Here is a 26,902-nt window from a genome sequence, read left to right as displayed (position 1 = left end):
GTCATGTGGCTGTGGGAAAGCTGACTGAGGGGAGGGGTGAGGCTGTGGCAGAGCCCGCCATGGCTGAAAAGGGCTTTATCAGATGATCAAATTCAACCTCATGGTGGTTATGATGGGGGAAAATGAGCTCCCTACAACTCCATACCACATGGGGCTGTCCTTCAGCTAAAGAGATATAAGAGAAGGGAAGCAGATAAATGTGTTTAAATTGGACACACTCCCACATGCACACATATTAACCCTGTGCCTTTGAGCCTCAGTTTCCTTGCCTGAAAAAGGACACTAATCAGTACCTGCCTCACAGGGATGTCATGCATATTCCGTGGGTTCATGAATTTCACATGTTTGTCATAGAATAGGTGGTCAATACACTAGATTTCTAAACTGTGTACTGGGGGAGACCAAAGCAAGGATAAATTTACTCCATATTTGCATACTGCAGGGTTATGGTCTCAGGTCTTATCCACTTCTTTGCTACAACCCCCCCCCCCCTCAGGCCTCTACTTTGACCCTGCTGGGTCTTGGAACAGAAGTAAACCTTGCTCAAGGGTAACACGTCAGAAGCCAAGGATACTGGGAAGGTGGCAAGAGGCCAGGCCAGGGCTCGGGATAGCTTTGAGGTTCTCTGAGGTAGGGGCAGCCAAGGGACAAGACGTTTGGGTGTGAGATGAACCCAGTATAAATAGTCCCATACGTGTCTGATGTTCCTGCCCTGGGGGCCAGCAGGGGCCAGGAAAGTATCTATGGCCTCTCACCACAACCAAGCATGCATCTGACTTTCTCTCTCTCTCTCTCTCTCTCTCTCTCTCTCTCTCTCTCTCCCCTCTCTCCCCCCCCCCTCTCTCTCTCCCTCTCTCTCTCTCTCTGTCATACACACACACACACACACACACACACATTAAGAGGGTCAAATCTTTTGGGGCTAGGGTTGTGGCTTAGTGGTTGAGTGCTATCCTAGTGCATGTGAGGCCCTGGGTTTGATCCTCAGCACCACATGAAAATAAATAAATAAAATAAAGATGATATTGTGTTCGACTACAACTAAAAAGTAAACATTACAAAGAAAGAGGGTCAAATTTCCCTACTGTTCCCAGTCCCCTCCTCTTATAACATAGGTAGATAATCATACAATATCAGAATTGAAAAAATCCTTAGAGATCATCTATTCTCCCTTGTCTGCTTCCCCTTCCAAACTCCTAATGAGGAAACTGAGATTCAGCAAAGAAAGACATGTGCTCAAGGTCATAGACTGAGTCAGGACATAGTCTGATTGAAATGTGGTCTGTATGATAATCTCTCTACTCGTTCTGTGGCAAAATTCAAACAACCATCTCTGGTAAAATCTAACAGCAATACTATGTGGGACTTCTATATATGTGCCACATACACGCACACATACATCTATGTGGTAACAGCGCTATCATATCTACCCCGAAAGCTTCTAGTGAAATCAAAGCCAAGCATGACAGAAAAGTCCCTTGTAAACGTGGAAAGCTCATAGAAATTAGCAACACAGTTGTGGTCCAACATGAGCCACCATACCTGTCCTCAGTCACTGTATTCATACTTAGGTCATACATAGGAGTCGGTATGTGCCTATGTATGACCACTCATCTGTGCTGAGTGGTCTTAGGCTGGTCAGCTGTCCTCAGTGAATAAGACTCAATGGAATTGCCAATGAAATGGTTTAAGGAGGAGCCTGGCCCAGGAATCAGGATCTGAAGGAATCATCTATGGAGTAAAGAGCCAGGTGAGTCTTCAAGGACAGTAAGGAGACAGGAGAAGGCACAGTTCCAAGGGACTTGCCCTGGATATTGGGGTTGGGTGACAAGGGTGGGGGGGGGTGAGAAACTTTGAAATTTCTATTTGTGGAGCTGGTGATTGAACCCAGGGCCTCACACATGTTAAGCAAGTGTTCTATACTGAGCTAAATCCTTAGCCAGAGACTTTGAAATTTGGGTATGAGAGCTCAACCTTGGTGCTCTTGATGCAGTGAGAATACCAAGATATCTAGAGTAAAATTTGGAATCAATTCCTTCACCTGTTCGGGCCAAAACTTACTGGCTCTGTGACCTTCAGAAAATTACTTAACCTCTCTGAGCCTTCGTTTCTTGTGCCATAAAATGTAGCTAAAAATATAAACCACCTTATAAAGTTGTTCTAGGGCTTAAATGAGTAAATACTTATTACATCCCTTCAAAAAGCAGCACACAGGACTGGGGTTGCTCAGTGGTACAGCATCTGTGTAGGACAGGTGAGGCCCTGGGTTAGATCCTCAGCACCACATAAAAACAAATAAACAACAACAAATTAATAAAGGTTAAATTCTTTTAAAAAAAGCACCTAGTAAGCAGTAGCCATTTTTATTCTTTGTACATTGGGCACAATTATAATTTCTACCTTACAAGGCTATGGTGGGGTTCAAAGGAAATAACGATGGTAAAGCATGTTGAGATGCTTATTGCTGTTATCTGAAATGAAGTGGAGATTTTCCTTAGGCTGGGAATATCCTTAAGAGTTCATTCCTTCACTCATTAACCCAATGATATTTATTCAGAACCTACTCTGGGTCAGGCCCTGAGGAATTAGATAACAGTGAACAACATAGTTATAGGTCCCTATGCTCATGGAGCTTACTGTCTAGTACATATAAAATGATGTTTTCATACTCACAATCCCTAATTGCCCTGTTGATGGGTACGATTGGTACAGTCGAGAAAATTTCAGGGTATGAAACTATACAATTAATTAGCAATCTAAGTTTATCCAGTACTTGTACTTGGTGATCCTGCTTAGTCCACAAGGTGGAGAAATGACCACACTGGAGTCTGGGTAATTCCTGTAAGAGCAAAACCTGGAACCATCTTGGGTCCGTCCTGGGAGTGGAGAAGGGACTCCTATCCCCTGAATTTACCAGGCCTGAACTCTGTCCCTCTCCCCCAGTGGTTCCATCTCAGCACAACTGGTGCTATTTGCTCAAGAGTCATCTGAGATTAAACAGTATTTGTTCTGGAAGGTGGGAGATGGTGGGATGGCCATAGGCAGGTGAGATGGGGAACAGAAGGTGAGGTTTCAACTCTGACTTATGTCTCCTCAGATATGAATTCTTCCTTTGTCTTCAGCTTCTTTGGTGCCAAAAACTGTATAAGTGGGGCTGCTGGGGGTGGAGGGTATGCCTGACACTATGACTGGTAGGGGGAAGTAAGTGGAGAAAGCTACAGATTGGCAATGCCAGGTTTGATTTTTTTTTCTCACAAACACTAAAGAAAGTTGGAACTAACATGAATCACTATTGCTAGAGCACATACTCTGTAGCACATATCATTTCAACCTTTCACATGTGTTAGCTCATTTCTCTATCAGGATAACCCTACAAAGCAAGCACAGTTATTATCATCTTCATTTTACTGAAACACAGAAAAGTTTAGAAACGTATCCAAAATCACACAGCTATTACCTTGGATTTTTTTAAACCCAGGTAATCTAGTTCCAGAGTCCATTATAGCTATATAAACCGGGACTCAGTTTCTCCATCCATAAAATGGGGATGTTGGATTGGTTATCTCTGAGAGCCATTCCAGCTCTGATACTCTCATTATATTTGCATATATTTCCCCAAACTTCCAGGCCAAATTGGAAAAAAAAAACATACAAACAACAAAGACTGCTTCCAAAATGTCAGTGATTTCCACTCCAGGTCTCTGGGGAGGAAAGAGACGAGCCCAGGCCCAGGGCAAAAAAAAAAAAAAAAAAAAAAAAAAATCCTGCAATGAATAATAGGCCTCCCAGAACCCCCTAGGGCCTGAGAGCAGCTGGAGGCCTGGGAAGCTCTGGGAGCCAAGGCCTGGCCTGCATTTCCAAGTCACTGGTAACAATAACAAGGAACAGTGGCTCAGACCGCTTGTGCTGGGATTTGGGGTCAGAGACTTCACAGTAGGGTGGGGGCAGTAGAGCTCCTTGCCCCACCCTTCTGGCCAACCCTGGAGCTGCTGCTGCCACTGCTGCCAGGGACCTTAGAGTCCAGGTCACTTGGCAGTTCCAAGGCTGGGACTGCCAAGGGGCAGAGGAAAGGAAGTCCTGCACTTGGTGAATGGGGGTTGAGGCTCTGGAAATGAGCATGGGCTGAACTTCCCTAACCTGGGTTGGGTCACCCTCTGGGAGCTGGAGAAAAGAATGTGGTATGATGACATAAAGATAGTAGCTGGAAACTAGGCAACCTTCTACTACCCCACGTTCTGCCTCTTCATGTTTTCTCCGAGCCTCAGTTTCCTTATTTACAACATGGGCAACATACTTCCCATTTCATAACTGATTGCAATGACATCTGTGAAAAAGCCTGCCACAGTAGGGAGTCAGTAAATAGGAGTTCAATGTGAAGATGATGAATTAATTACTGTACGTGACCCTATGTCCATTGCTAGGGCCCTCAGATTACTATTTTATTTTATTTTGGTACTGGGGATTGAACTCAGGGGCACTCCAACACTGAGCCACATCCCCCGTCCTTTTTTGTATTTTATTTAGAGACAGGGTCTCCCTGAGTTGCTTAGGGCCTTGCTTTTGCTGAGGCTGGCTTTGAACCCTTGATCCTCCTGCCTCAGCCTCCAGAAGCACTGGGATTACAGGTGTGCATCACCACACCTCACAAAGTATTCATTTATAAAATGAGGAAAAATTAGATCTGCCAATTCCCTCACCACCCTGGCTGAGGAGAGCCTAGAATTGAGATCATCCATGGAAATGGAAGGACAGTAGAAAACACTGATGTTACTATCCTGAGTTTTAGGAAGTGAGTTTTTTAGGCAATTCCCCTATTCCTCCTCCTCCCACCTCTGCTCCCACCACTGGTCAGACTAGATTAGAGTGTACAAAAGAGGCTCCATCCCACACTAGAACTGCTGGGTCTCTCCCCTCCAGCCCCTTCCTACATATACTCAGTGCTCTAAGGCCCCTCCTCCGGAAAGACTCCCAAGCTCTGGGCAGGAAAGAGGGTCCCTGTTGGCTGGTGGGAAAGTCAAGTCTTTAGGATATGACATTCCTGAGATTATCCAGAGAACCCCTGGGGGTTGCAGCTGCTCATTCACTCTCTTCCTTGGCCCAGCTCTCAGCCTGCTGTGGACACAGCCAAGATAGTAGGGTGTGAGGCTGGAGGAGAGTAGAGGGAAAGGGGACTGAAGTAAGAGCCAGGCCTGAAGCAACCCCGTGGGCCAGGTGAGGGGTCAGGGTGGGGAAGACAGATCGGAAGCCATATCAGGACTGGCAGGAAGGAATAGAGGAGAAAAGAGTTTGAGACATTAGGAATTTCTGTGTGTGTCAGTGACTTATAAAATGGTCAGGGGTCCAGGGATGTGTCTCAGCGGTAGAGTAGTTGTCTAGCGTGCATGAAGCCCTGGGTTTGTTCCCCAGCACCACAAAAATAAATAAATAAATAAACAAAATGGTCAGAGTTCCTGTGGCTCCACGTAGGATGCCTTTTTTAGGCAAGAAGTCTGAGGCCCAGCAAAGAAATGGTCAAAGGCATAGGGTCAAAGGCCCAGAATGCCCATGTCAGTCAGTCCTTTTGAAGACCAGGTCTCCTCTCCCCTTTTCAGAGAAGAGTGGCATCCTCCAATGGAAGAATACCCCACCACCAGTAGAAGTTACACTCTGAACATGAGCACATGTTCCCTGGTTTAAAAAGTGGCATGGTGACATTCCAATTTAAGACCAGTGGCAGGTTCCATCCAGCCCAGGCTCACATGCCGTCCCCCGTGTACCTAGCTATCTCCACACTCGACTATAAACTCCTCTAGGAATCCAGACTGTGGCCCTACCATCCCTGTGTCCAGTGACAGTGTGGCCCAACCCAGTCCCTATTCCAGGCCTAACCCAGAGGAAGGTTAATGAGTGCATAAAATACACATATATACTCATGCAGGTACAAAGGGTCAAACCCCTTGGACCCACCTCCCAGCTAAGAGACCCCAAGAGACAGAGGAGTCAGCTCCAGAGGGGTCAGGGGAACCTGCCTTCTCATAGTGGCCATAGTCTGTGTTGGCAAAACATGGGCTGCGCCTGGGGGCGGTGAGGTCCACTCTGAAGGGAGGAAGGGAGGGCCAGGCTGTGAATAGGGCTCTGTGTGGCCCAGTTCAGAGGACTGGGGGAGGCTGGAATGTGAAGAACGTGCTCTCATGACTGTGGCCCTAGGCCTGGGTCTATGGCACATGGTTGACCAGGGGCAGTGGAGTGGGGGTGGGTGGTGAAGGTGGAGAGGAAAGCAGAGAAATCAGGCAAGGAAAGGACAAACCATTTCTTCAGGCCTTCCCTCAGACAGCAGGGCAAGGACAAGTTGGAGAGCCTGCAGACTGAGCAGAAAAGATGCTAAGAGAGTGAGCTTGGTCCCAGTCAGCCACTATGGCTGAGGACTCCCAGGGCTGGGCCAAGTCGTTTGATAACTTTGCAGCTTGTATGTGAACTACTCCTCTCAGACCTCCTGACTTCTCACACAGTAACCTTCCTTTTGCTTTTATCCCTTCTTTGACTCTGACTTTCCCTTTTTGACTCCTTCATCCTGTTTCTCTTTTTCTCTCAAAACTGTTTCATCTTTTTTTTGTTTTTTTCTGATCACTCTATCTCCCACCAGACTGCAAGCTTTTCTGGGGCAATGACCATGTCTGCCTTTATGCATCTTAGCATCTGTAGGTCTACCACAGTGTTTATTGGATAGCTCTGATCAGATGTCCCATAGACCCTTCAGTCCACCATGTCCAAGGCAAGATTCATTAGAACAGAAGACTTCGCTCCCATATCCGTGAGCCACTTTTCCCCTGTTCCTGATTGCAGTTAATAGCCCCTCATTCACTCAGTTGACAGGCCAGAAACGTTGGAGTCATCCTGGACTCCTTTCTTATCCTCCCACATCCTATTATTTAACTTTGGTTCTTCTCCCATGGAAATAGTCCACATATTGGTCTCAAACTTCCTATCCCAAAGGTCACTGTCCAACCTATAACCTTTCCAGTGCACTGGTCTCTCTGTAACCTCCTCATTCCCAATCTATCTTTTATTCCACAGCTAGAGCATTCTTTTTTTTTTTTTTTTTTTTTGAGGGGGGGTACTGGGGATTGAACTCAGGGGCGCTCAACCATTGAGTATTTAGAGACAGGGTCTCACTGAGTTGCTTAGGGCCCCACTGAGTTGCTTAGGGCCTCGATAAGTTGCTGAGGCTGCGATCCTCCTGCCTCAGCCTCCCAAGCCACTGGGATTACAGGCGTGTGCAACTGAGCCTGACTAGAACAACATTCTTAAAAACAAATCTATATACGTTACTTTCTTGTTTAGGTCCCTTCATTGGCTCCCCATTGGATTCTGGATAAAGTTTCTTAGGATGCCCTACAATGTCCTTCATGGTGTGGCCTCTACCTGCTGCTCCAGTATCTGTCTGGCACTCTGTTCTCCACCCAGACTATATATACTTCCTCAAAGCACATGCTTTGACATCTTCTTGCACTTTTCTAGGCCCTTCCTTCTGCCCACCATGTTTGTTGTGTCCATTTATCTACTTGATGAAAACTAACTACTCATCTTCCAGACTGACTTCAAATTGATACTTCCTTCATGTGGATGGTACTGCAACTCAATATCCAGCATTGAATTACTCCTTCTGTTCAGTTCCATAAGTGCTACTTTCCAGTTGCATTTACATGGAATTGTAATGATTTGTGCTGGCAATGACTTCCCCACTTCACTGTGAATTCCACAAAGTTAGGACATTTGTCTGCTTTCTCTCTATCCCTTGGTACCTAGCACAGAGCCTGACCCCAAGGAGGCATCTAGTGAATGGGTGAATAAATGCATAAATACAATGTGAATTAATGGCTCACAGAATGAGAAGATTGTCACTGTCTTTGTAGCTGCTGAACTTCTAGTTCTTGGGTTCAGAGTCCCCCAAATCTGAGAGGACTACGTTCTACACCAGGAAACAAAAAGAGCCTCTACTCTGAATGCAAAGATTCATACCCCCTCTTCCCCTGTAAAGTTTTAGCTACCAAAAGAGCATAAAGATCAAGGCCAAAATCAGAGTGGGACTCAATGGTCCTGGCCAACCCAATTATCCTGGACCCCAGAGGAAATAATGGGATGCAGTAAAACTGGGGACACCATAGACCTCAAGAGTAATCTTGTCTCTGACATTTACTGGCTGTTTGACTTTGGCTAAATCAGTCATTTATCTGGGCCTGGCTTTCCTCATGTGCCACAAGGGGACAATAAAACCTACCATGTAGGATGATTGTGACAGTCAAAGGAAGTCATTTATTTGTAACCCATAAAGCTCTGTGTTAATTTAAGACCTAATTATCTTCTGAACTATCCCTAACTATGACATTCCCAATGGTGGGTAGGGCTGGTAGGATGGGAGAGGAGTAGATTTGGTATGAATGCAGCAGGACTTCAGGATAGCAGTCTGTCCCAATCATCAATTCATATCCTAATTTCTCAGAACTGTCCAATTTAGGAACTCACAGGGGCCTGCTTTCTCTTTCTCTTTCATCAGCTCACTCTTTCTCTTTTTTTCCTCCACTTTGATCTACCACTGAGAATTATACTGACTTGATGTATCTTAGTTCCAACTTGTAGCTTTGTTTGAGACTTTCATATCTGTTTCTTTTGGTTCATACCTACCTCATTCTAGAACTTTCTTTCTCCCTCACACTAACATCCCTCAAAGGCCTTGCCAGGGAACACTGTGAAGGGCCCATCTCTGATCCCTTCTCTTTCCTATGAACAAGTGTGGTTTTCAAGGGTGGACCTGACCTTTAGTCATTTTAGGGTGATCTAAAGCCAAGACAAATCTTAGGATGAGGAAACATTGTGGTTAAGTGTCTATACCTGGTGTGGCAGTCCTTATTCCAAAGGTAAGAGATAGTAAACATACTCTGATAACTACTTTGTTGATCCTTTTGGTTGATAAAGAGGCTGCCTGTGTAAAGACAAGAGAATAGGCCTAGAAAATTCTTCTATCTCTAAGAAGTGCCCTTCTTTCCTTCCTTTTATAAAATTCCCGCTTAGCCATTAACTTAACATCTTTATCACTGCCATTTTAGCCCAAGTCTCTAACATTGTTTACCTGCACTATGGCAGAAGACACCTGGGCTAGGGATGCAGAGCACATGCTTACTTACATGTACCAAGCCATGGGTTCCATCCCCAGCACTGTAAAAAAAATAAAATAAAAAAATATTTAAATCTCCTGACAGGTCTCCCTGCTTCTGCTCTAGCTGTATAATCCAAACCACATGTTGCAGCCAGAGTAATCTTTTTAAGGTAGAAATAAAATCTTACCATTCTCCTGACCTATACCCACCAATGGTTCCATACTATGTTTGAATCAAAGCCAAAATCCACATCCTGGCCTTCAAAGCTCTGCAGAATTTGACTCTTGCCTCTTTCTCTTCAACTACTGCCTAGAAACGTCTGCATCCAGATTTTCACATAACCAATCCTCCTTGTCATTCAGATCTCAGTTCAAAGTTCAGTTCCTCAGAGAAACCCCCTGTGGCCACCTTCCTATTCTCCTTATCCAATAACTCTCTATCTCATCCTGTTTTTTAAAGTTTCTCCTTGTTGGTTCTCAGTGGTGCCTGAAATTCCTTTATGTCTTTGTTTGCTTATTGATTGTTTGTTCCTTCCCAATAAGGTTTTGGCTCCATGAGGTCCTTATCTGTCTAGATTGCTATATGTACTTAGCATTAGGCATAATGCTAGGGTGCCCTATAAATATCTTTTGATGCCCTATAAGTATTTGTTGAATGAATTTAAAAAGTGATTTATCATTTTAAAAAGTGTTTTCATATACATTAGTTTCTCTCAAAACCTGTGAGGTCAGGGTTATTACTCTACTAATCTTATATTTTAAAAAAACCTGAGGCTCAAGAGGTTATGGGCACCAGACACACACCTGTAATCCCAGAGATTCTAGAGGCTGAGGCATGATGATGTCAAGTTTAACGCCAACCTGGGTAATTTAGTGAGACCCTGTCTCAAAATAAAAAATAAAAGGGGCTGGGAATGTAGCTCAGTAGTAGAGCAACCCTGGGTTCAATCCCCAGTTCTGAATAAATAAATGAGTAAAGAAAGGTTATGGATTATGTCCAGTGTCATATAATCATTAAATAGGGGAAGGTAACCTTGAACTATTTCCAAGTTTAAATACTACCATTTCCATCAGTACACCTTGCTTCTAGCATGGTCAATGCTATACCAAGTATAGTATATGCCAAGCAGATGTGGACTGATTCTTGAATTATCTTTACTGTCAGGATTTAGAATGGTACTGTGAATTTTGCAGACTCTATCTAGTCCCCTAACTTGGCAGGAGCACTCTCCATTCCATGAGAAGGAAATAAACCGTAGGAATCAGCCATTAGGATAGGAGGAAGTAGTAAGGAGTAGGCAGTCAGGAATCTGGGATTCTAGAATTCACACTGCTCTTTACTTTGTTTTCCTTTTTCGGTGTTCCTCAATCTATCCTTCCATAAAATGGGCTGATTGAACTTGCTGATTTTAAAGCTCCCTTCAGTTTTGACATTACATCTTGGCAATGCCGTGACTACTTTTCTGTTTCCTTTGCAGTGCTTCCCGTTGATGCAAGCGAGGAAGAATGCTGGTAAGTGCATGAGGCGGGGTTCACAAGCAGCATACAATGAGACTAAGCTTCTCAGTGGTTCTTAAGAGACCAGCTGATCAGGTCCCCTAGGGACAGGAGCCAGAGCCTGAGATTCTAAGCTCAAGACATCCTCTCTGTCTCCCTCCACTGGGCATTTCTTGGTCTCTTTTGGGGCCCTGCCTTTTGGTTCCAGGCAGAACTTCCATTTCTCAGATGGAGGTTTTGCTTTTGTCTGGGAGCCAGGAGAGGATTTCCCTCTAGAGCTATCAGCAAGTGACAGGCACCCACGTGCTTCCCTTGCTCTCAAATGCCTTCTTTCCACTGGGAAGTGTATTACTGGTGTGAGGCATAAGAGAAGCAGGTAAGTGAAAGGGGAAGGGAAGAGTCTCTGATATTCCCAAAACCTGCTTTATCTGAAAGGTTTTCAAGAGATTAGTTAGGCTAAGAGAATAAATGTAGCCTTCAGGTAAAAAATTTCCTCCTTCCTGCTGGGTGTGGTGGTGTATATCTGTAATCCCAGCAGCTGGGGAGGCTGAGGCAGGAGGATCATAAGTTCAAAGCCAGCCTCAGCTACTTAGTGAGGCCCTAAGCAACTCAGTGAGACCCTGTCTCTAAATAAAACACAAAAAAGGGCTGGGGATGGGGCTCAGTGGTTGAGTGCCCCTGAGTTCAATCCCCCATATCAAAAAAAAAAAAAAAAAAAGAAAGGAAAAAGAAAAAAAAAGGGGGGGGGGGATGCCATGAAAGTAGAAGGGAAGCCATTGGAGTCAAGGAGGAGAATAAGTGGGAGGGAAGAGAGGAGAGTAAAGGGAAGTAGGGGGGAATTGGTGAAGCTGATCAAATTATACTCCATGCATTTATGAATATGCCATAATGAAATTCACCATTGTATACAATTAATATGCACTGATAAAAAAGTTGTAATATCATGTTTTTCTCAGCCTACTGAGACACAAAACAAAACAAACAAACAAAAAACCTCTTTTTCCTCTTTAACAAGTTTCTATGGGCCTGACTGCCTATCTGCCTTCTGCCCTCTGATGTCCTACTCGGATGTGGACAAGTAAACACTCCCTGAGCCACTTCCTTCTTTCAAGGAGGACACAGTTGTCTAGAGAAGGGTGACAGGTTTGGGAAGTAAAAGAAGGATCCTGACCAGGGAAGCATTTGCTGCCATGGCTGGACTAGTGGCACGGGCCATGTTTCACTGAGGTCTTGGGGTCAACCTCCTGTCTCTCTCCTGACCTCAGCCACTCACTGGCTCTAATTTTTCATGAAGATGAAGTCACTACTTGTATGATCATAGCTTCCAGGTGGCAGTTAGGATAAGGGGCATTGAAACATAGAGCCGCCAATGTCCTGCCAAGGGTATCTTGGGAAGGTACTGGAAAAGGTCCTTATTCCTGAGGACCATGCAAAGTAGTTGGAGCTGTTTTGGGCACAGTCCTTCCAGAAGGTAGACCAGGGATCTGGTAAATTCCCAAGGACTTTTCTACCTTAGGACCTTGAATTATTGGGTGGTGCCTTCTAAAACAGAACTGACAGATCAGTGCAGTGGTGCATGCTTGTTAATGAGAGCTACTCGGGAGGCAGAGTCAGGAGGAACACAAATTCAAGGCCAATCTCAGCAGCTTATTGAGGCCTTAAGCAACTTAACCAGACCCTGTCTCAAAATAAAATAAATAAATAAATAAAAAAGTACTGGAGAATAAAACTGGTAATACAACTCTGGCTTCAATCCCTGGCAACAAAACAAACAAAGCTAGGCATGGTGGCTCACACCTGTAAATTCAGCTCCTGTGAGGCGACTGCAGGAAGATCACAAGTTCAAGGCCAACCTGGGCGATTTTAGTGCTACCCTGTCTCAAAATAACAATTAAAAAATAAAAAAGGGCCAAAGGTGTAGTTCAGTGATAGAATAGTATAAGTGAGGCCCTGGGTTCAAACCTCAGTAGTGAAGAAAAAAAATGGAAACGAAAGAGAAAGAAAGAAAAGAAGAACTCGGGGGTGAGGTGTTTATTTGCATTGCCATGACAGTAGAAGGAACCTATTTTGAAGCAGAACACTGCTTTGATCAGCATAGAGCATACATCTGCTCCTTCAGTACCCCCACCCCACCCATCACCATTCCAGGGCTTCTTGCTGAGCACAGTTCCTGCTTTGCATCAGAGACCTCTGGGGGTACAAGATGTATGCGCCGCCCATACTGGGGGAAGGACAGACTTCTCCATTTCAGAGACACCAGCTGCAAAGGCTAAAAAGAAACCCCTCAGGCCCTGAAATAGTGACCCCCCCCCAGATGAATGCATTTGCAGCTGCCAAGCTACCTCATTAGAATGTCTGTGCCAGGCTGAGGCGCCAATGTGGAACCCCAGGAGGGTGGTCACCCAGTGGCTGAGGGGTCAGTGGCTCCTAGAGCAGAGAGGAGTGTCTTTTAGGGGGTGGAACCAGGCAGAAGAGGTTGCCACCTACAAAGCTGCGATGAGACTGGTCTTCCTACTCCTTCTTTAGGTTCAAGTTTGAAAATGTCTATTTAAGGGCAAATATGAACACATTATCTCAGGCCGATTCGAGGACAGTTTGCAAGAAGTGATGATTTTATGTGGATGTGGCAATCATAGCAGGCAAGGCATTGAGAAACATGGCACCTGGATTTTGGCCCAAATGTCATTACAACTTCACTGTGTGAGTCCAGGCGAGTTGCTTCCTCTCTCTGGACCAGTGTCCACATCTATAAAATGGGATGTCCACATCTTATTGCATGGGATTCTTATGAGTCATAAGACACAGTGCCTTAAAAACATCAAAAAGCTGAACAAATGTGATTGACTTTGAGGTTTCATAGAGGGAATGAGCAGAGCTCTTGATTTGTTTTACTATTAGTTGATTGATGGAGTGGTGATGCCTTCACACACTTTAAAATTAAAGAGATACAAAAATAAAAATGTTTTCCCATCCCTGACCCTCAACTATCTAGCAATCCTCTTAGAGGTGACCAATTAGTAGCTTCTTGGGCCCTCAGTGAGTTCAGAGGTTTGGAAGAAAGTGTGCTGTGCTGGATGGGACTGCAGAAGGATCTGTGATTGCCTGAGTCTAGTGAGAGTCGGGTGAGGACAGCCTGCACAAAGGGGAGCAGAGCAGGGATTGGGGGGGGGGCAGGAAAAGTGGGGCAGTAGAATCAGCATTTGTTGGGGACCCTGTGTTGACAGTGCCACACATGGCGCCATGATCCTAAGAGACTTCCTCTTCTCTGAACCTACATACTGACATCTGAACCCTGAATCTGTTGTGTTCTTACATGCCATGCTTCCAAGGGCCACTACAGCAGAACAGAGAGCCAAGAAAGTGGAGACACTGACTCCAGCTGACAATTGCATATAATTTGCATATATCATTTTTCCTATCAGGATGAGTCAATGGAAGATTTCTCTGATATGGTATGACTTTTGTCCTAGTGGTCCCATGGACTGAGGAAACCTTGGCAGGGGGGTCTCATGGGACACCTTGGCATTGTCTTATAGGAGAGCATGATGAGTGTCCAACTGGACTCCATATATGGGGTGCTGCCCAGGCCCAGAGGATGACCTGGATGACCTTTGAGAGCTCTGCTGTTGTGGTCTATCTAAAAATCCACAGCATTCAGCCCTGGAAGCTAAGGCAGGAGGATTGCGAGTTCAAAGCCAGCTTCAACAACTTAGCAAGGCCCTAAGAAACTTAGTGAGACTCTGTCTCTAAATAAAATATAAAAAAAGGGCTGGGGATCTGGCTCAGTAGTTTAGCACCCCTGGGTTCAAGCCCTGGTACCAAAAAAAAAAAAAAAAAAAAAAAAAGAAAAGAAAAAGAAAAAAAGAAAAGAAAAGAAAAAAAAAATCCAATGTTTCCCAAACTTCACTTATTTGTAAACCAAGTTCAGAATTTTTTTCTTTTTTGGTGGTTCTGGGGATGAAACCCAGGACCTTGTGCATGCTAGGTTTAGGGTGTAATAGCTGTGTAATTAGGTTTTCAGGTACTGGTTAGTTTTTTTTTTTAATTCATAGTAAATTAAATAGATATTCATCACAATTCAAAATGTTAATGTACCATCCCAAATCATCCCACACTAATATCTACCAAACACTGGAAAATATAGAGCTAGAGGTAATAGGAACCAGCAGGTCAGGAGGAGGATCAGGCCTCAGGGGCACATTCCCCACTCAGGCATCTGGGCTTTCTGCATTTCCTCATGCTTTTTTCAAGTCCTCCTACCTCGAAGTGCCTCTAACACGGAGATTTCTGAAGCCTAAGGGAACCCCCTTCCTTTAAACAAAACCCACAATTCAAAACTGCCTCTTAGGTACTGAAGCAAGAACATGTGACCAGGAGCTCTATGTTCCAGTTTTGACTCTGCCTTTTGCCACCTGTGTGACCTTGAACCTGTCCCTTGCCCTCCTTGGGCCTGAATGTCCCCAACTATGAAATGAGTACTTTGCTCTAAAGGATCTCTAAGGTATCTTGCTGCTCTGAAATTCGTGACTCCTTGGCTTGCACACCAGTTCTGCTGAACAGTTCAGCTCCCCTTCCCAGCCGCCTGGAGAGGTGAGGGGGCTGCTGACCTTCCTTCCTACCACACTGGGGCCAGATCCTCCCTGAGGCCCTTGCTCCTAGAGCACAAAGATCCTTTTGTTGGCCAAAGTCATTCAAGGCTTCTCTCCAGGCTCCTGCTGAAGTGACTGAGGTGACCTGAGGGGGTAATACTTTGCTTGTAATAAGAGCCCCTGCTCCCAAACCCAACTGGCTCCTGTCTGGCTGCAGGCTTAGCCTCTGCACCAGATTCGTCCAGACCCTTCCCTCGAGCTCCAAGGCCTTGGAAGACCTATTTAAAAGGTAGAAAATAGCAACAAATTTATTTATTTAAATGCATTCATTTAAGATGCTATTGGGTGTCCCCTCCAAGGCTCAAGAGGGCAGTAGGCTAAAGTACTAAACACATGAAAATCATCAAAATTAAGAATAATTTGATCTGCTTCCTGTCTTCTGAAAAAGACCAAATCATTCTTAGAACTAACTCTTAACACATCTGGCTATTTAACATTGATTTATCAAACATTTGACAGATGTTTTACCCAACAATTTGGAATAGTATAAAGATTTACTTAGTTAGGATGTATCTGGAATTGATTATTATTTGAGACAGGAAATCTTTCAACCATGACCTACAGTGAATTCAGCCAAGGCAAAAACATTTTGAGTTGAGAGACCTAAGATGTAGACCCATGCCTTCCATTAAACTCATTCTGAGACCTTGAGTTAGTTGCCTTCCCTCCCTGGGCCTTTGGTTTTATTGTCTGAAAAATGAGAAGGTTGAACTAGAAGGTTCTCAGGTCCTCTGCACTTTGACTCCATATTATCCCCTATGTCTTTGCCAAAAGTCAGGCTGAACAGAGGGGGTTAGGGTCAGTGGAAAGGGCAATTTCAAGATGTTATTTGAGGTGGGGGAAGGGTTCCCAAAACTGTGGAGGCATATAGTGAATGGTTTCCTTTGGGGCCAAAGGTACTGAGAAATCCAGGTGGCCAGTTCCTGTTTTCAGGAATGCAAACCAGACTCAAGCCTCAGCTTACAGATGCAGGACAGACAAATGTACTGAGGTACAGTCTAGCTGGCCATTTTTGTAAGCTGGGACTATCCAGAAGATCAGGAGATGAAGAAGGAATGGGAATTCGAGGTCAAATGCCAGGTCTGTAAAGGACTTGGGAGGCGCTACTGGACACTTGCACCAGAAGGGCCTGTGGATCCTTTAAACTCAACACTAAAGATTGCAATTCTTCATCATTCTTTTGGAAGCTTTCTTTCTTCAGATTCCCTTTCTTAGTTAATGTGCCACCATCCACCCTAGACGCATGGGAGTCACTTGGACTCTGCCATCTTTCTCTTTTGCTACCATTCAGCCACCAAATCACATGCATGAGACTTTATTTGTTTATCTATTTGGTGCCAGGGATTGAACTCAGGGGCTCTTAACTACTGAGTCACATCCCTAGCCCTTTTTAATATTTTATTTAGAGACAAGTCCTCCCTAAATTGCTGAAGCTGGCCTCAAACTTGTGATCCTCCTGTCTCAGCCTCCTGAGCCACAGAGATTATAGGCATGTACCACCACGCCTGGTGAGAGCTCCTTTTAATGCTTCCTAAATGTGTCCCTCTGTTTTATCTGCTCCATCATTCATCCACATTGTCATGCACACTTCCATCTAGGCCCAAGCAGCTGTTGCAGGGATGGTCTCTATTGCTTCCTAACTGGTTTTCTCACCATTATGCTTCCTCTACCACTTCACCTTCCATATTGCTACCAGAGTTCTCTCTTTTTAAAGAAGATTTTTGGGCCATGTGTAGCTCACTGGTAGCATACTTGCTTAGCATGCACAAGGCCCTGGGTTCAACCCCCAGTACTGCAAAATAACAACAACAAAAACTCAACAACTCTGTTTTATACCTTTGACCAAAGTTCAACTTCTTTGCTTTGGTATTCAAGGTCATCACACACCACATCACCACATTTCCGAACCCCAAGGGACAACACACTAGTTCTTGGACAAACGTGGAACACTCATATTGGACTCTCTTGGTGGTACCTTTGCCAGTCCCTCTTCATCTTGGCTTTTCAAACCACCCTCGGACTCCCTTCCCTTCCCATCATGTCCATATCTCTATTACAACATATCACACTGTTCTGTGTTGGATTCTTTCCTTTATTGTCTCTCCTATAGACCATGAACTCTTATTGTACAATGGCCACATCTGACTAATCCCTGTATTCCCAGAAATAAGCACAGGGCCTCACATAAACAATCAATCTGCCAAGGACTGTCTTTTATTTTTGATGGCATAGCAAAAGAACTTCTGGTAATCAGACTGGTGAATTCTTCTCAGAAGATTTTCTTCCCTATGATTTCAGCTCTGAACTAGTTATTATGGATCAACACAGAGCTCCACTGGCTCCAGAGGATATAATGTCTTAAGACAGGGCCTTGAGGGCCCAATAGTGCTAACCAGTGGTGCAGATCCATGTAAAGCACATTTTCAACCCAATATTTAAAACTTTGAGGTTGCCTTCCATCTCTATGCTGGAAAGGAAATTAAGTACCATAGTAATCAATGCTTTTCAAACCAAATACTAAGGACCCCTTGGGTCCCCAGAAATTCTGGGGAATCAGAGTTCAAAGTTGAGGGATATCTCATGTCTACTTCATTCAACCAAATCCATTTTACCTTTTGGAGGTCTCATGGAGATTTCATGTGGAGACTGGAGCCTACCACATGGAAGTGAAGGTTGGCGGAGATCATAGCTTGAGTTTAGTGTTCAATTGCTAACTGGCTTTGTTTTTTTATTTATTTATGTACTAGGAATTGAACCCACAGGAAATTTACCACTGAACTATACTCCAACCCTTTTTAGTTCTTATTTTGAAACAGGGCTTCACTAAAGTTGCTGAAGCTGGCCTTGAACTTGTAATCCTGCTGGCCTCGAACTTGTAATCCTCAGAACTTAGTCTCCTGAGTTGGTAGGATTACAGGTGTGTGCAACTCATGCCCAGCTCCTGGTTGACTTTTATACCATTCCTGCTCTGTGCCCACTCAGATTCTGACCAAACTTTCCAGGTAGAGTGAAGCCTTTTCTGTTCTACACTCAGTTGAAAGTTCTACTTTACGTTGAGAGACCTCGCCTTACAACAAATTCTACCCAGTGATCCTGTTTTTAACTCATTAGAGTCTTATGAGAGGAGTGTGCTCCTTCTTCCTTATGACAGCTGGCATTTAGAATTCCCCAATTCCTGGGGTTGAAGAGACCTTAGAGATTATATGGACCAATGCTCTCATTGCAGCTGGGGGAAACCCAAAGAAAGTAAATGACGTGCACCACAGCATATAGCTAGAGGATAACAAAATGGAGACTGGAACTCAGGTTCCACTCATTTTCAATTTCCTGCCCAGAATCTGTCCCTCCTCAAAATGAAAACTCTAGCTCTTAAAAATAATTTCTCACAGTCCTAGCTGGGTATGGTGGCACACACCTGTAATCCCAGCAGTTTAGGAGGCTGGGGCAGGGGGATCATAAGTTCAAAGCCAGCCTCAGCAACTTAGCAAGGCCCTAAGCAACTTAGCAAGACCCTGTTTCTAAATACAAAATAAAAAGGGCTGGGGATGTGACTCAGTGGTTAAGTGACCCTTGGAGATATATATGAATGAATGACAGTCCTGATGACTTCCTTGACCTTATTCCTAATGAACAGGAACCAATGGCTGAAGACTAGTCACTGAGCTCTGAAGGCTCCATGGTGCCCAGGGATTGGTCTTCCTGGGGATAGGGCCAAAGCAGAGGAGAACAAACTGGTGTCATAAGCTTAGCTGATCCCTCACCATAACCTGAGTGCCATTCCTTGCCTTCCTTTTCTTTCAATAGGACAGAATTTCACTCAAACAGCCCTCCCCCATGGCAGGGCAGCCAAGGGGTAGTTTTCACTGGCCCCTTCTGACCTGTTTGCTAGAGGGTTCCTGCTGTGTGACCTTCCACATCCCAAACCCAGAAACAGGAAGAGTTGGTTTGGTTTGCGTTTTGAGAAGAAAAATGAAAACATAGGAAGTAGAGCTCCTGAGAACAGAGGCTTCCAATCCTGTGTCCATTTGTCCCTGGAGCAGGATATTTCAGGGAATACATTCCACAGGGGAAGGGAACAGCCTCCTTTATTAAAAACAAAACACAAAGCCCTTCAAGGTTTGGAAAGAGAAAAAGGCCAAAAGGAGATTCTTAAGGAGGGGAGGGTCAGTCATTTCAGAATCTCCAGCCCTTCCCCCACCCCATCCGCCACTTGAAACTGTCATACTTTGATCTCACTGCTGTTATCACCATATCTGGCTCCCCAGAGATGTCCTGCTTCTTTAACCTATGGCCCAAGAGAGAATCCAAGCCCCCTTTCTTGTTTCTCTGAGGATCACCAAAGCAGACTGGAACTCAGAGCCCTCCTTTAAAACAAAAAATAAAAATAGACACAATTAGACAATGTGCAAACAGGAGAACAACATTTGGACTTTATAAAGTGCTGGCTCCTTGTTTTCAGAACCCCAACAAAAGCAGGGAAGTGCTTTGTCAGTGCCCAGATATCTCCCAGGATAACTACTTCATCACCCCTAATAATACTGCTGTGCATTTGCCTGGCTTTCTGCCCTCTCAGCTCTCTATCACTGGGAAATGGGTGCCATCTTTTTTCCCTACCCTGTTGCTAGAAGGACCAATGAAAAAAAGTGTTTTGGAAGGAAGCTTCCCAGGATCTCTGGGATCCTTTTTGGTTCTGGTTTCTGGTTGAGGAACATGCCTAGTTCACAGCTAGTTGCCAGGTTAGAAGTGTGACTTGTCCTTGGGTGCCAGAGAAACACATGTACCTGTAAAGAAATCAACTCTTTCCACCTCTGGATATCCTATACACACACATATACATATGTCACATGTGTGGCATTTCTGAACACATAGCCTTATTTACCAAAATCTTAGTTTCACAGAATAATAAGAAGTTCACCACACAAAACCATACCACTGTCTCCCCTGGGGCCAGAGATAAGTAGAACCTCTTCCTGTATATTGCTTCCAAGAGCATCTGCTTACCACAGCTTATTTTTGTTAGAAGATCTGGGGACAAACTAACATTTTATATTAAAAGAAGTATAGACCTATTGTGGAATAGCATGTTAAGTTCCCAAGAACCTGTAAGATGAAAGTTTCCTACTTGTTTCTGGCTTCAGGGGATTGTCCTCCAGCTTCTAGGGGCTGAGTGGAGATGGAATTCATTGTTTTCAGTCATTTGGGTGTGCTTTGGTGCAAGAAGCACTGATTGAAATGGTGGCCTTCTTGAGGGTAGCAACTTGCTTCCTCTCTCTCTGTAACCTCTAATATAGAGCCAGCCACAGAGAGCACTTGGGAATTCTTTCTTCCAGCCATCCTTCTGTCCATCCATCCATCCATTCATCATTGCCAAGAAACAAGCAAAAAGGCAAATCTTAGTGTACTGGAAATAACTCAGTGTTTGGAGAATCCATGCTTCTCTTGGTCTGAATTCTTTTTTTTAAAATATTTATTTCTTTTAGTTGTACACAATACCTTTGTTTATTTATTTATTTATTTTTATGTGGTGCTGAGAATCAAACCCAGGGCCTCGCACGCACTAGGTGAGTGCTCTACCACTGAGGCACATCCCCGGCCCTCTGGGTCTGAATTCTGACTCGGTCACTTATTAACCGTGTGATCATCTCTTTAAACCTTAGTTCTCTCAATTTTTAAAGGGGGGTCCAGCTGAGTATGGTGGCACACAACTAATACCAGTGACTCCGGAGGCTGAGGCAGGAGGTTCACAAGTTCAAGGCCAGCCTCAGCAACTTAGCAAGGCCCTGAGTAACTTAGTGGAAACCCTGTCTCAAAAAAAAAAAAAAAAAGAAGAAGAAGAAGAAAAGAAAGGGACTGGGATGTGACTCAGTGATAAAGTACCCCAGGGTTGAATCCCCAGTACCAAAAATAAATAAATAAAATGGAGTCCATATACTGAACTCCTGGGTTTGGGACCTAACTTCGATGGAGGGAGTGGGAATGCTCTATAATCTCACAGACTACACAAAAACTATAGTTATTAAATGATGATAAAATTAACATGACAAGTAGCCCAGGCAGTAGGATTGGGGAAGAAGGAGGCGTTTTCTCCAGTCCAGAAGTCTGATTTAAGATTAAAAAAGCAGGAGCTGAGGCCTCAGGAATGAGCCCCAGGCCTCTAGGATGGGGAGGGCAGATGTTGAATGCTGACTCCAGAGCCTCACCCGCACTCCAGGAGGCAGCATGCAGGCCAGAGGGGAACTTTAGTGGGGAGTGATAGAAAGATCAAATGTGCCTCATACACCTCAGGTCTCCAAAGACCAGATGTGCTGTCTTTCTTATGTCTGCCAATGAGCGCCTCTTAAAAGGCCCAGTTCACAGCAAGGGTCATTCATCACTGGGACTTAAGTATAGCCAGGCAGGATGTGTTGACGTGGCTGCTAATAGGTTCTGTGACCTTGGGTAAGTCCCTCTGTCTTGGCCCCAATTTCCCCACCATTGAAGAAGGGACTGAACTGGGTAACCTTTAAGGTCCTTCAAGCTCCTACATTCTGTGTTTCTACTAGCGTTAATTGGAAAGGGGTTTGGCCTTGATTTTCCAAAAACTGTGAAAAATGTAATTTTCCAAAAAATGTGATCAATCTGATAGTTTGACACCCAATCTTGACCTCTGGTGAAAAGCAGTTTGGGGAGAGGGTGCTAGGCTGGGGCCCCTTTCTGTTAGGATGTCTGCTGCTCCCTATGGTTCCTTCTGCCTGCGCCTGGCTGAACTGGCCCAGCTGGACATGTCCTAGGCAAACCAAGATCACAGTCCAGGTGAGAGCCATGTGGATGAAAGCAGGTGTTTCCCAAGCTCTGGACTCTGGCCCAGGTATCTCACAATGTAAAATGAGGAAAGGAAAGAAAACAGGAAATCCTACCCACTATGTGTACCTGATTGTTCAGGAAGAATTCCTTCTAGGCAGGCCTGTTGTCCCAGAAGTCAACCACAGCTGCTGAGTGGAAATGGCTGACTTATGCAGTCTCTGGAATTCTCAAATTCCCCGCACCCCATCTCAATCTGTTTAGACTTTGGCCATTTTTTTGAAGCCCAGCTCAAATATTGTCCCCTCCCTCTTTTGAATCCCCAGAATACTAATGTCTGTCTTATAGCAGACATGTTATAAGATCATGTTCTGCCTTGTGTTCAAGCTATTTCCTTTCACATATGAAATAAAAATAAAAATACACACTTGGAGTAAAAATCTCAATGTATCTGCATATAAAATGAAGATCTAAAGTCCCATAACCCCTGACTCCTCCTTTCCAGAGTTACCACTGTTAAGAGGGTTTTTGGTTTGGTTTGCTTGTGTAGCTTTCCAAAAATCTTGTATTGTCAAAGCTCCTGAAAATGCAGATATGTTTTGCACAGGGAACTGGCCCTGGGGTCTAAACACTTGGGGTTGAGCCTCTGAGAGATCAGATCAGCTGGAGTGAATTCTGTGTCCTCTTTGATCTGTAAATGGGATAACAGTTCCTCTCTCACTATCTCACAGGCTGTTGTAAAGGAAAAATGAGATGAAAGCATCTAGGAGCCTGCAAGGGGGCCTATTTATCTCCATTCTTGTCTCTGCAACTTGAGACTAAGCACCTTTGAAACAGAAACCTTGGCGCATCAGGGGCTCTGTCCCCATTGCTCTTAGTTTCCCTGACTTGTCCAGAATGGACAGGTAATGATGCTGGGGGGCAATGGAACTTGTGCTCTGCCCCTGAAGGGTTCATGCCACACAGCTCCTTGGCCTTTGTATGAAGCCAAACCTGGCTGAGAGGACCATTTTTCTGAAGTTACTTAGCTTGCAGAATTCTGTTCCTCCACCAAGTGGTCACTGGCCAAGCCTCCTTGTCCCCATGAACTTTTGTTATTTTGAAAATTCTGCAAATCTTGTTTCCATTCTTTGCCTCACTAGGCAACCAGTTCCTCAGATTCTGGCCTCAATGAATGTTTTTGAAGTTCCTTACCCCAAAAGAACGTGTGTGTGTGTGTGTGTGTGTGTGTGTGTGTGTGTGTGTAAAGGTAATAGAAAGATGTGGCCAAGAAGATTCAATTTTCTAAATGAACCAGTTAGAAAACTATTGGAAATTAGATATGGAAAGCTTCTCAGATGTCATTTAGTCAACCTCCTTCAGATGGGGAAACTGAGACCCAGATAAGCGAAGACACTTGCCGAGGGAGATAGTGGCCCTGATTACCAAGTAAAGGGGGCAAAGGATAAGCCTCTGCAATTTACCTGTGGGGTGAGGGGGTAAAAGTTGAGGAAACTAGCCTAAGGAAGGTGGGTGGGGCCAAGGAAGAGATGGGCGTGGCCAGAGAGAAGCAGGGGCTCAATCAAGAGAAACTGTGGAGACCAGCTGCAAAATTCCCCTGGAAAGTGGAAATAGAAGAAATGGGAGGGTTGTGGTTTAGCAAGTTATTATGAGTCTTGCTGAGCAGGGAGAGGGAGGAGAGAGGAAGAGAAGGATTGAGGGGGCCAGAAAAGGAGTCCAAAGGGAAGAAGAAGGCTAAGCCAGGAATATGAAGGTGATTTAGAGTGACAGGGTCAGTAAGACCTGAAATGGAACAAATCAGCAGAGTCCTATACCATGTGTGGCATCCCACCACCTTCTAAAGTTCCCACCAGATCTCCTGCCTGATTTTTTCTAGGCTCTTAAGCACATGAGCCAGTCCTTATTTTTATAGCAAACTCAGCACTTCTCAGTCTTTGGAGAAGTGGCCCTAAACTGTAGGCAGATATGGCACACCAACATGAGGGGACTGGACAGCCTGGTTTGGCTGCCAGAATAGGTCCTAAGTTGCCCACTTTACAGCCATAATCTAAGTCAAAGTCACATTGCAAGATGAGGTTGACCCGTTTTAAAGACGGTGGGAAACAATTTGCCAAAGAAAACAACAACCAGAAAAATAACCAAATATATATGGAGAAGCAATACATGTTAAGAATGAGGGTCCTGAAGCCAAACTGCCTGTATTCAAATTCCAGTAGTACCCTTCATTTGCTGTGTGATCTTGGACAAGTTGCCAAACTTCTCTGGTCAGTCTCTTTATTTGAAAAATGAAAATGATAATAGTGACTTCTGAGAAGATTTGGAAGAATCAATTAAGTTGATCCCCATGTAGCCTTTGAACAATGCCTAACACATAGCTAGTGCTCAAAAATGGTCACTATTATTATTATTATTATTACCATTGTTCTGTGCTGTTTGCCATTCTAGGCATTTCACTTGTGTTATACCCTGTAAGGTAACTGAGGCCCAGGTGCAAGGACACATCTAGTCTATTGACTTACAACTTTCTTAGATGCAGACTCTCCCTGCCCCCACAAAGTGAATCCTATGTGAAACCCCACTATATCAAATACACCAACAGCATGGCTAATTGAAGCAAGGTGGGGGCCTGGAGTCTCCTGACTCAGTTTTGCCCTGTTCTTCCCGCAACAGCCCACAGCAGAACTTGAGGCTCTTCCTGCACTACTGATCTAGTCCAACTAAACTTGTATATGTTTAGATGATGCTGTCACAACTCCAAGAGGGCAAGTAATATGCCCAAATTCGCACAGCAAGCCAAAGACAGCATAAGCACCGCCAGGTACATTGGTCAAAGAGAACAGCTTCTTGGTTAAACTAGAACACAGAACGGACATCCCTGACTTGGGTCAGACAAATGCTAGGAAAAGAGGGTAAGCAGGAGTGAAGGGAGGTGTCTGGACATGTTACCAGGTGGCACTGATTCTGGCCTGGGGAAGAGGCTAGGCTACACTGCCCGCCCCTCTGATTTCCCGCCACTCTGAAAATATTCAAGGCAAACTGATAGGAAAATAGGTTTTCTTCAAAGCTATCTTTTTAAGAACGTAAAAGAAACACATTCTTTCAAAAATTCCATCTTTGCAATCTCTGAGGGTAAACAAAGCTTTTAAAGAAGTAAAAGCATCAAAGTGAGACAAAAGGTAGGGAAAATATATATATGCAGATTTAATTACCCTGTTGGACAGGCCTGGGGAGGGGGTAATCTCAGCTTGCTTGGCATCTTCCAGGCCAGCAGAGAGGGGGCAGCCCCTCAGGCTTTAGGTGCAGTACAAGGAAGTTTCTCTCAATTTTACGGGCCCTTAATTTCAGTCTATTTCAGAGACTCATATCCTGCTTGGCCCACCGCAGACATCAAGACAATTCTCTACCCATTTGGGGTATCTCACTGCACAGGGGTTGGGGTTCCCATTAGCTCTCCAGTCTGTGGGATGCAGCTGACCCACAGCTAAATTCCACCATCCAGACCTTCCAATCGGGCTCTTGGCCTGAGTTGGCATTTTTGCAGGTTCCCTCTTCTCTGGTTCCGGACTGCAGCCTGACTTCCAACTCATTGTTGGAGGGGAAGTCTGTGGGGAGGACCTGGCACTCTGCCCTATTCACAGTTAAAGTGTGTGTGCACCCCTATCTGTGGAGAGTGGGCCATTGCCAACACTGATTGGCTAAGAACCAATGAGTTGCCAACTTTTTTTCCAGGACCTCAACATAGGTTGCCTGGGGACACCACACTGAGGAGAAGTTATGGGAGAAATGCCCCCAGAGAACTTTGGGGCTTCTAGGTCATCTCTTCTTCTGACCGAAACTCTTGAGCTACTCAGGTCTGGTGACAGTCCTGGAAGACTGGATCTGCAGGGCAAAGCCTGGGCCAGAGCCTGGAGCTGCTTTTCCTTCCAGACAGAACTCAGGAGCTCCAGCTGTATGATGAGGGATGGACCAGAGGATTAACAAGGGCCCACCAATTCCAATCTGCCCTTATGTGGACCCAGCGCCCTCTCATGCATTGGCCTGAAAGTCCAGGGGGGACATAGTAAGGGATGGATGCAAACAAGGCCTTCCTAGTTTGTCACAAGAAGAGGGGGATGCAGGAGGCAGAGGTTTTTTTTTTTTTTTTTTGGTACCTCGGATTGAACTCAGGGACTCTCAATCTCAACCACTGAGCCACATCCCCAGCCATTTTTTTTTTTTTTTTGTATTTTATTTAGAGACAGGGTCTCACTGAGTTGCTCAGTGCCTCACTTTTGCTGATTCTGGTTTTGAACTCGTGATGTTTCTGCCTCAGTCTCCTGAGTCACTGGGATTACAGTCGTGCACCACTGCACCTAGCAGGAGGCAGAGTTCTGATCCCCAAGATGCAAACTGCTCCAGGGACACAAAAGCAGCCTTTGATCATGACCATGCTGGTTGCTTAAGTGGATAGAGCCTGGAACCCTGAACTAGACCACAGGGTATATGTTGCTACAGGGTATGTTGGTGCTACACCCTGCCAGGCAATGCGAAGAGGAGGAGGGACTTCTGCAAGTTCTGAGATAGGTGAAGGTTTGTGTCCTAAGGCCAAGGAACGGGGATAGGGGACAGGTGTATGTGGGCACTGTAACTATTTCCCAGATAAGGGCAGAAAGATAAGTGGTCATTAGAACTGAGCAGCCTGCACAGGGGCAGGAAGAAACAATGAGGTGAGGTGAAGAGTTAAAGGATGAGTTTGCAATTGACAAACACATCTTATTGAACAACTTAGGCTCAATAACCTGTCCCCATTTTTTCTCATCCAGGGCCTCTCACAGGCTAGACAAGCACTCTACCACTGAACTAC

General features: G+C 44.8%; 1 protein-coding gene across 1 annotated transcript in view; it reads left to right on the top strand.

Annotated features, from left to right (window-relative positions):
* Positions 1-26,902, top strand: part of Stard8 (StAR related lipid transfer domain containing 8) — a 76,740-nt gene that overhangs the window by 3,000 nt on the left and 46,838 nt on the right. The window contains exon 2 of the mRNA XM_077106666.1: positions 10,612-10,645. Coding sequence (XP_076962781.1) covers positions 10,612-10,645 — 34 coding nt within the window. The remainder of the gene's footprint in view (positions 1-10,611; positions 10,646-26,902) is intronic.

The sequence above is a fragment of the Callospermophilus lateralis genome, chromosome X, assembly GCF_048772815.1.
Source record: "Callospermophilus lateralis isolate mCalLat2 chromosome X, mCalLat2.hap1, whole genome shotgun sequence".
In the NCBI taxonomy this organism is placed as follows: Eukaryota; Metazoa; Chordata; class Mammalia; order Rodentia; family Sciuridae; genus Callospermophilus; species Callospermophilus lateralis.
The sequence above is the reverse complement of the archived record's forward strand: the minus strand, read 5'-3'. Positions and strand labels throughout refer to the sequence as shown.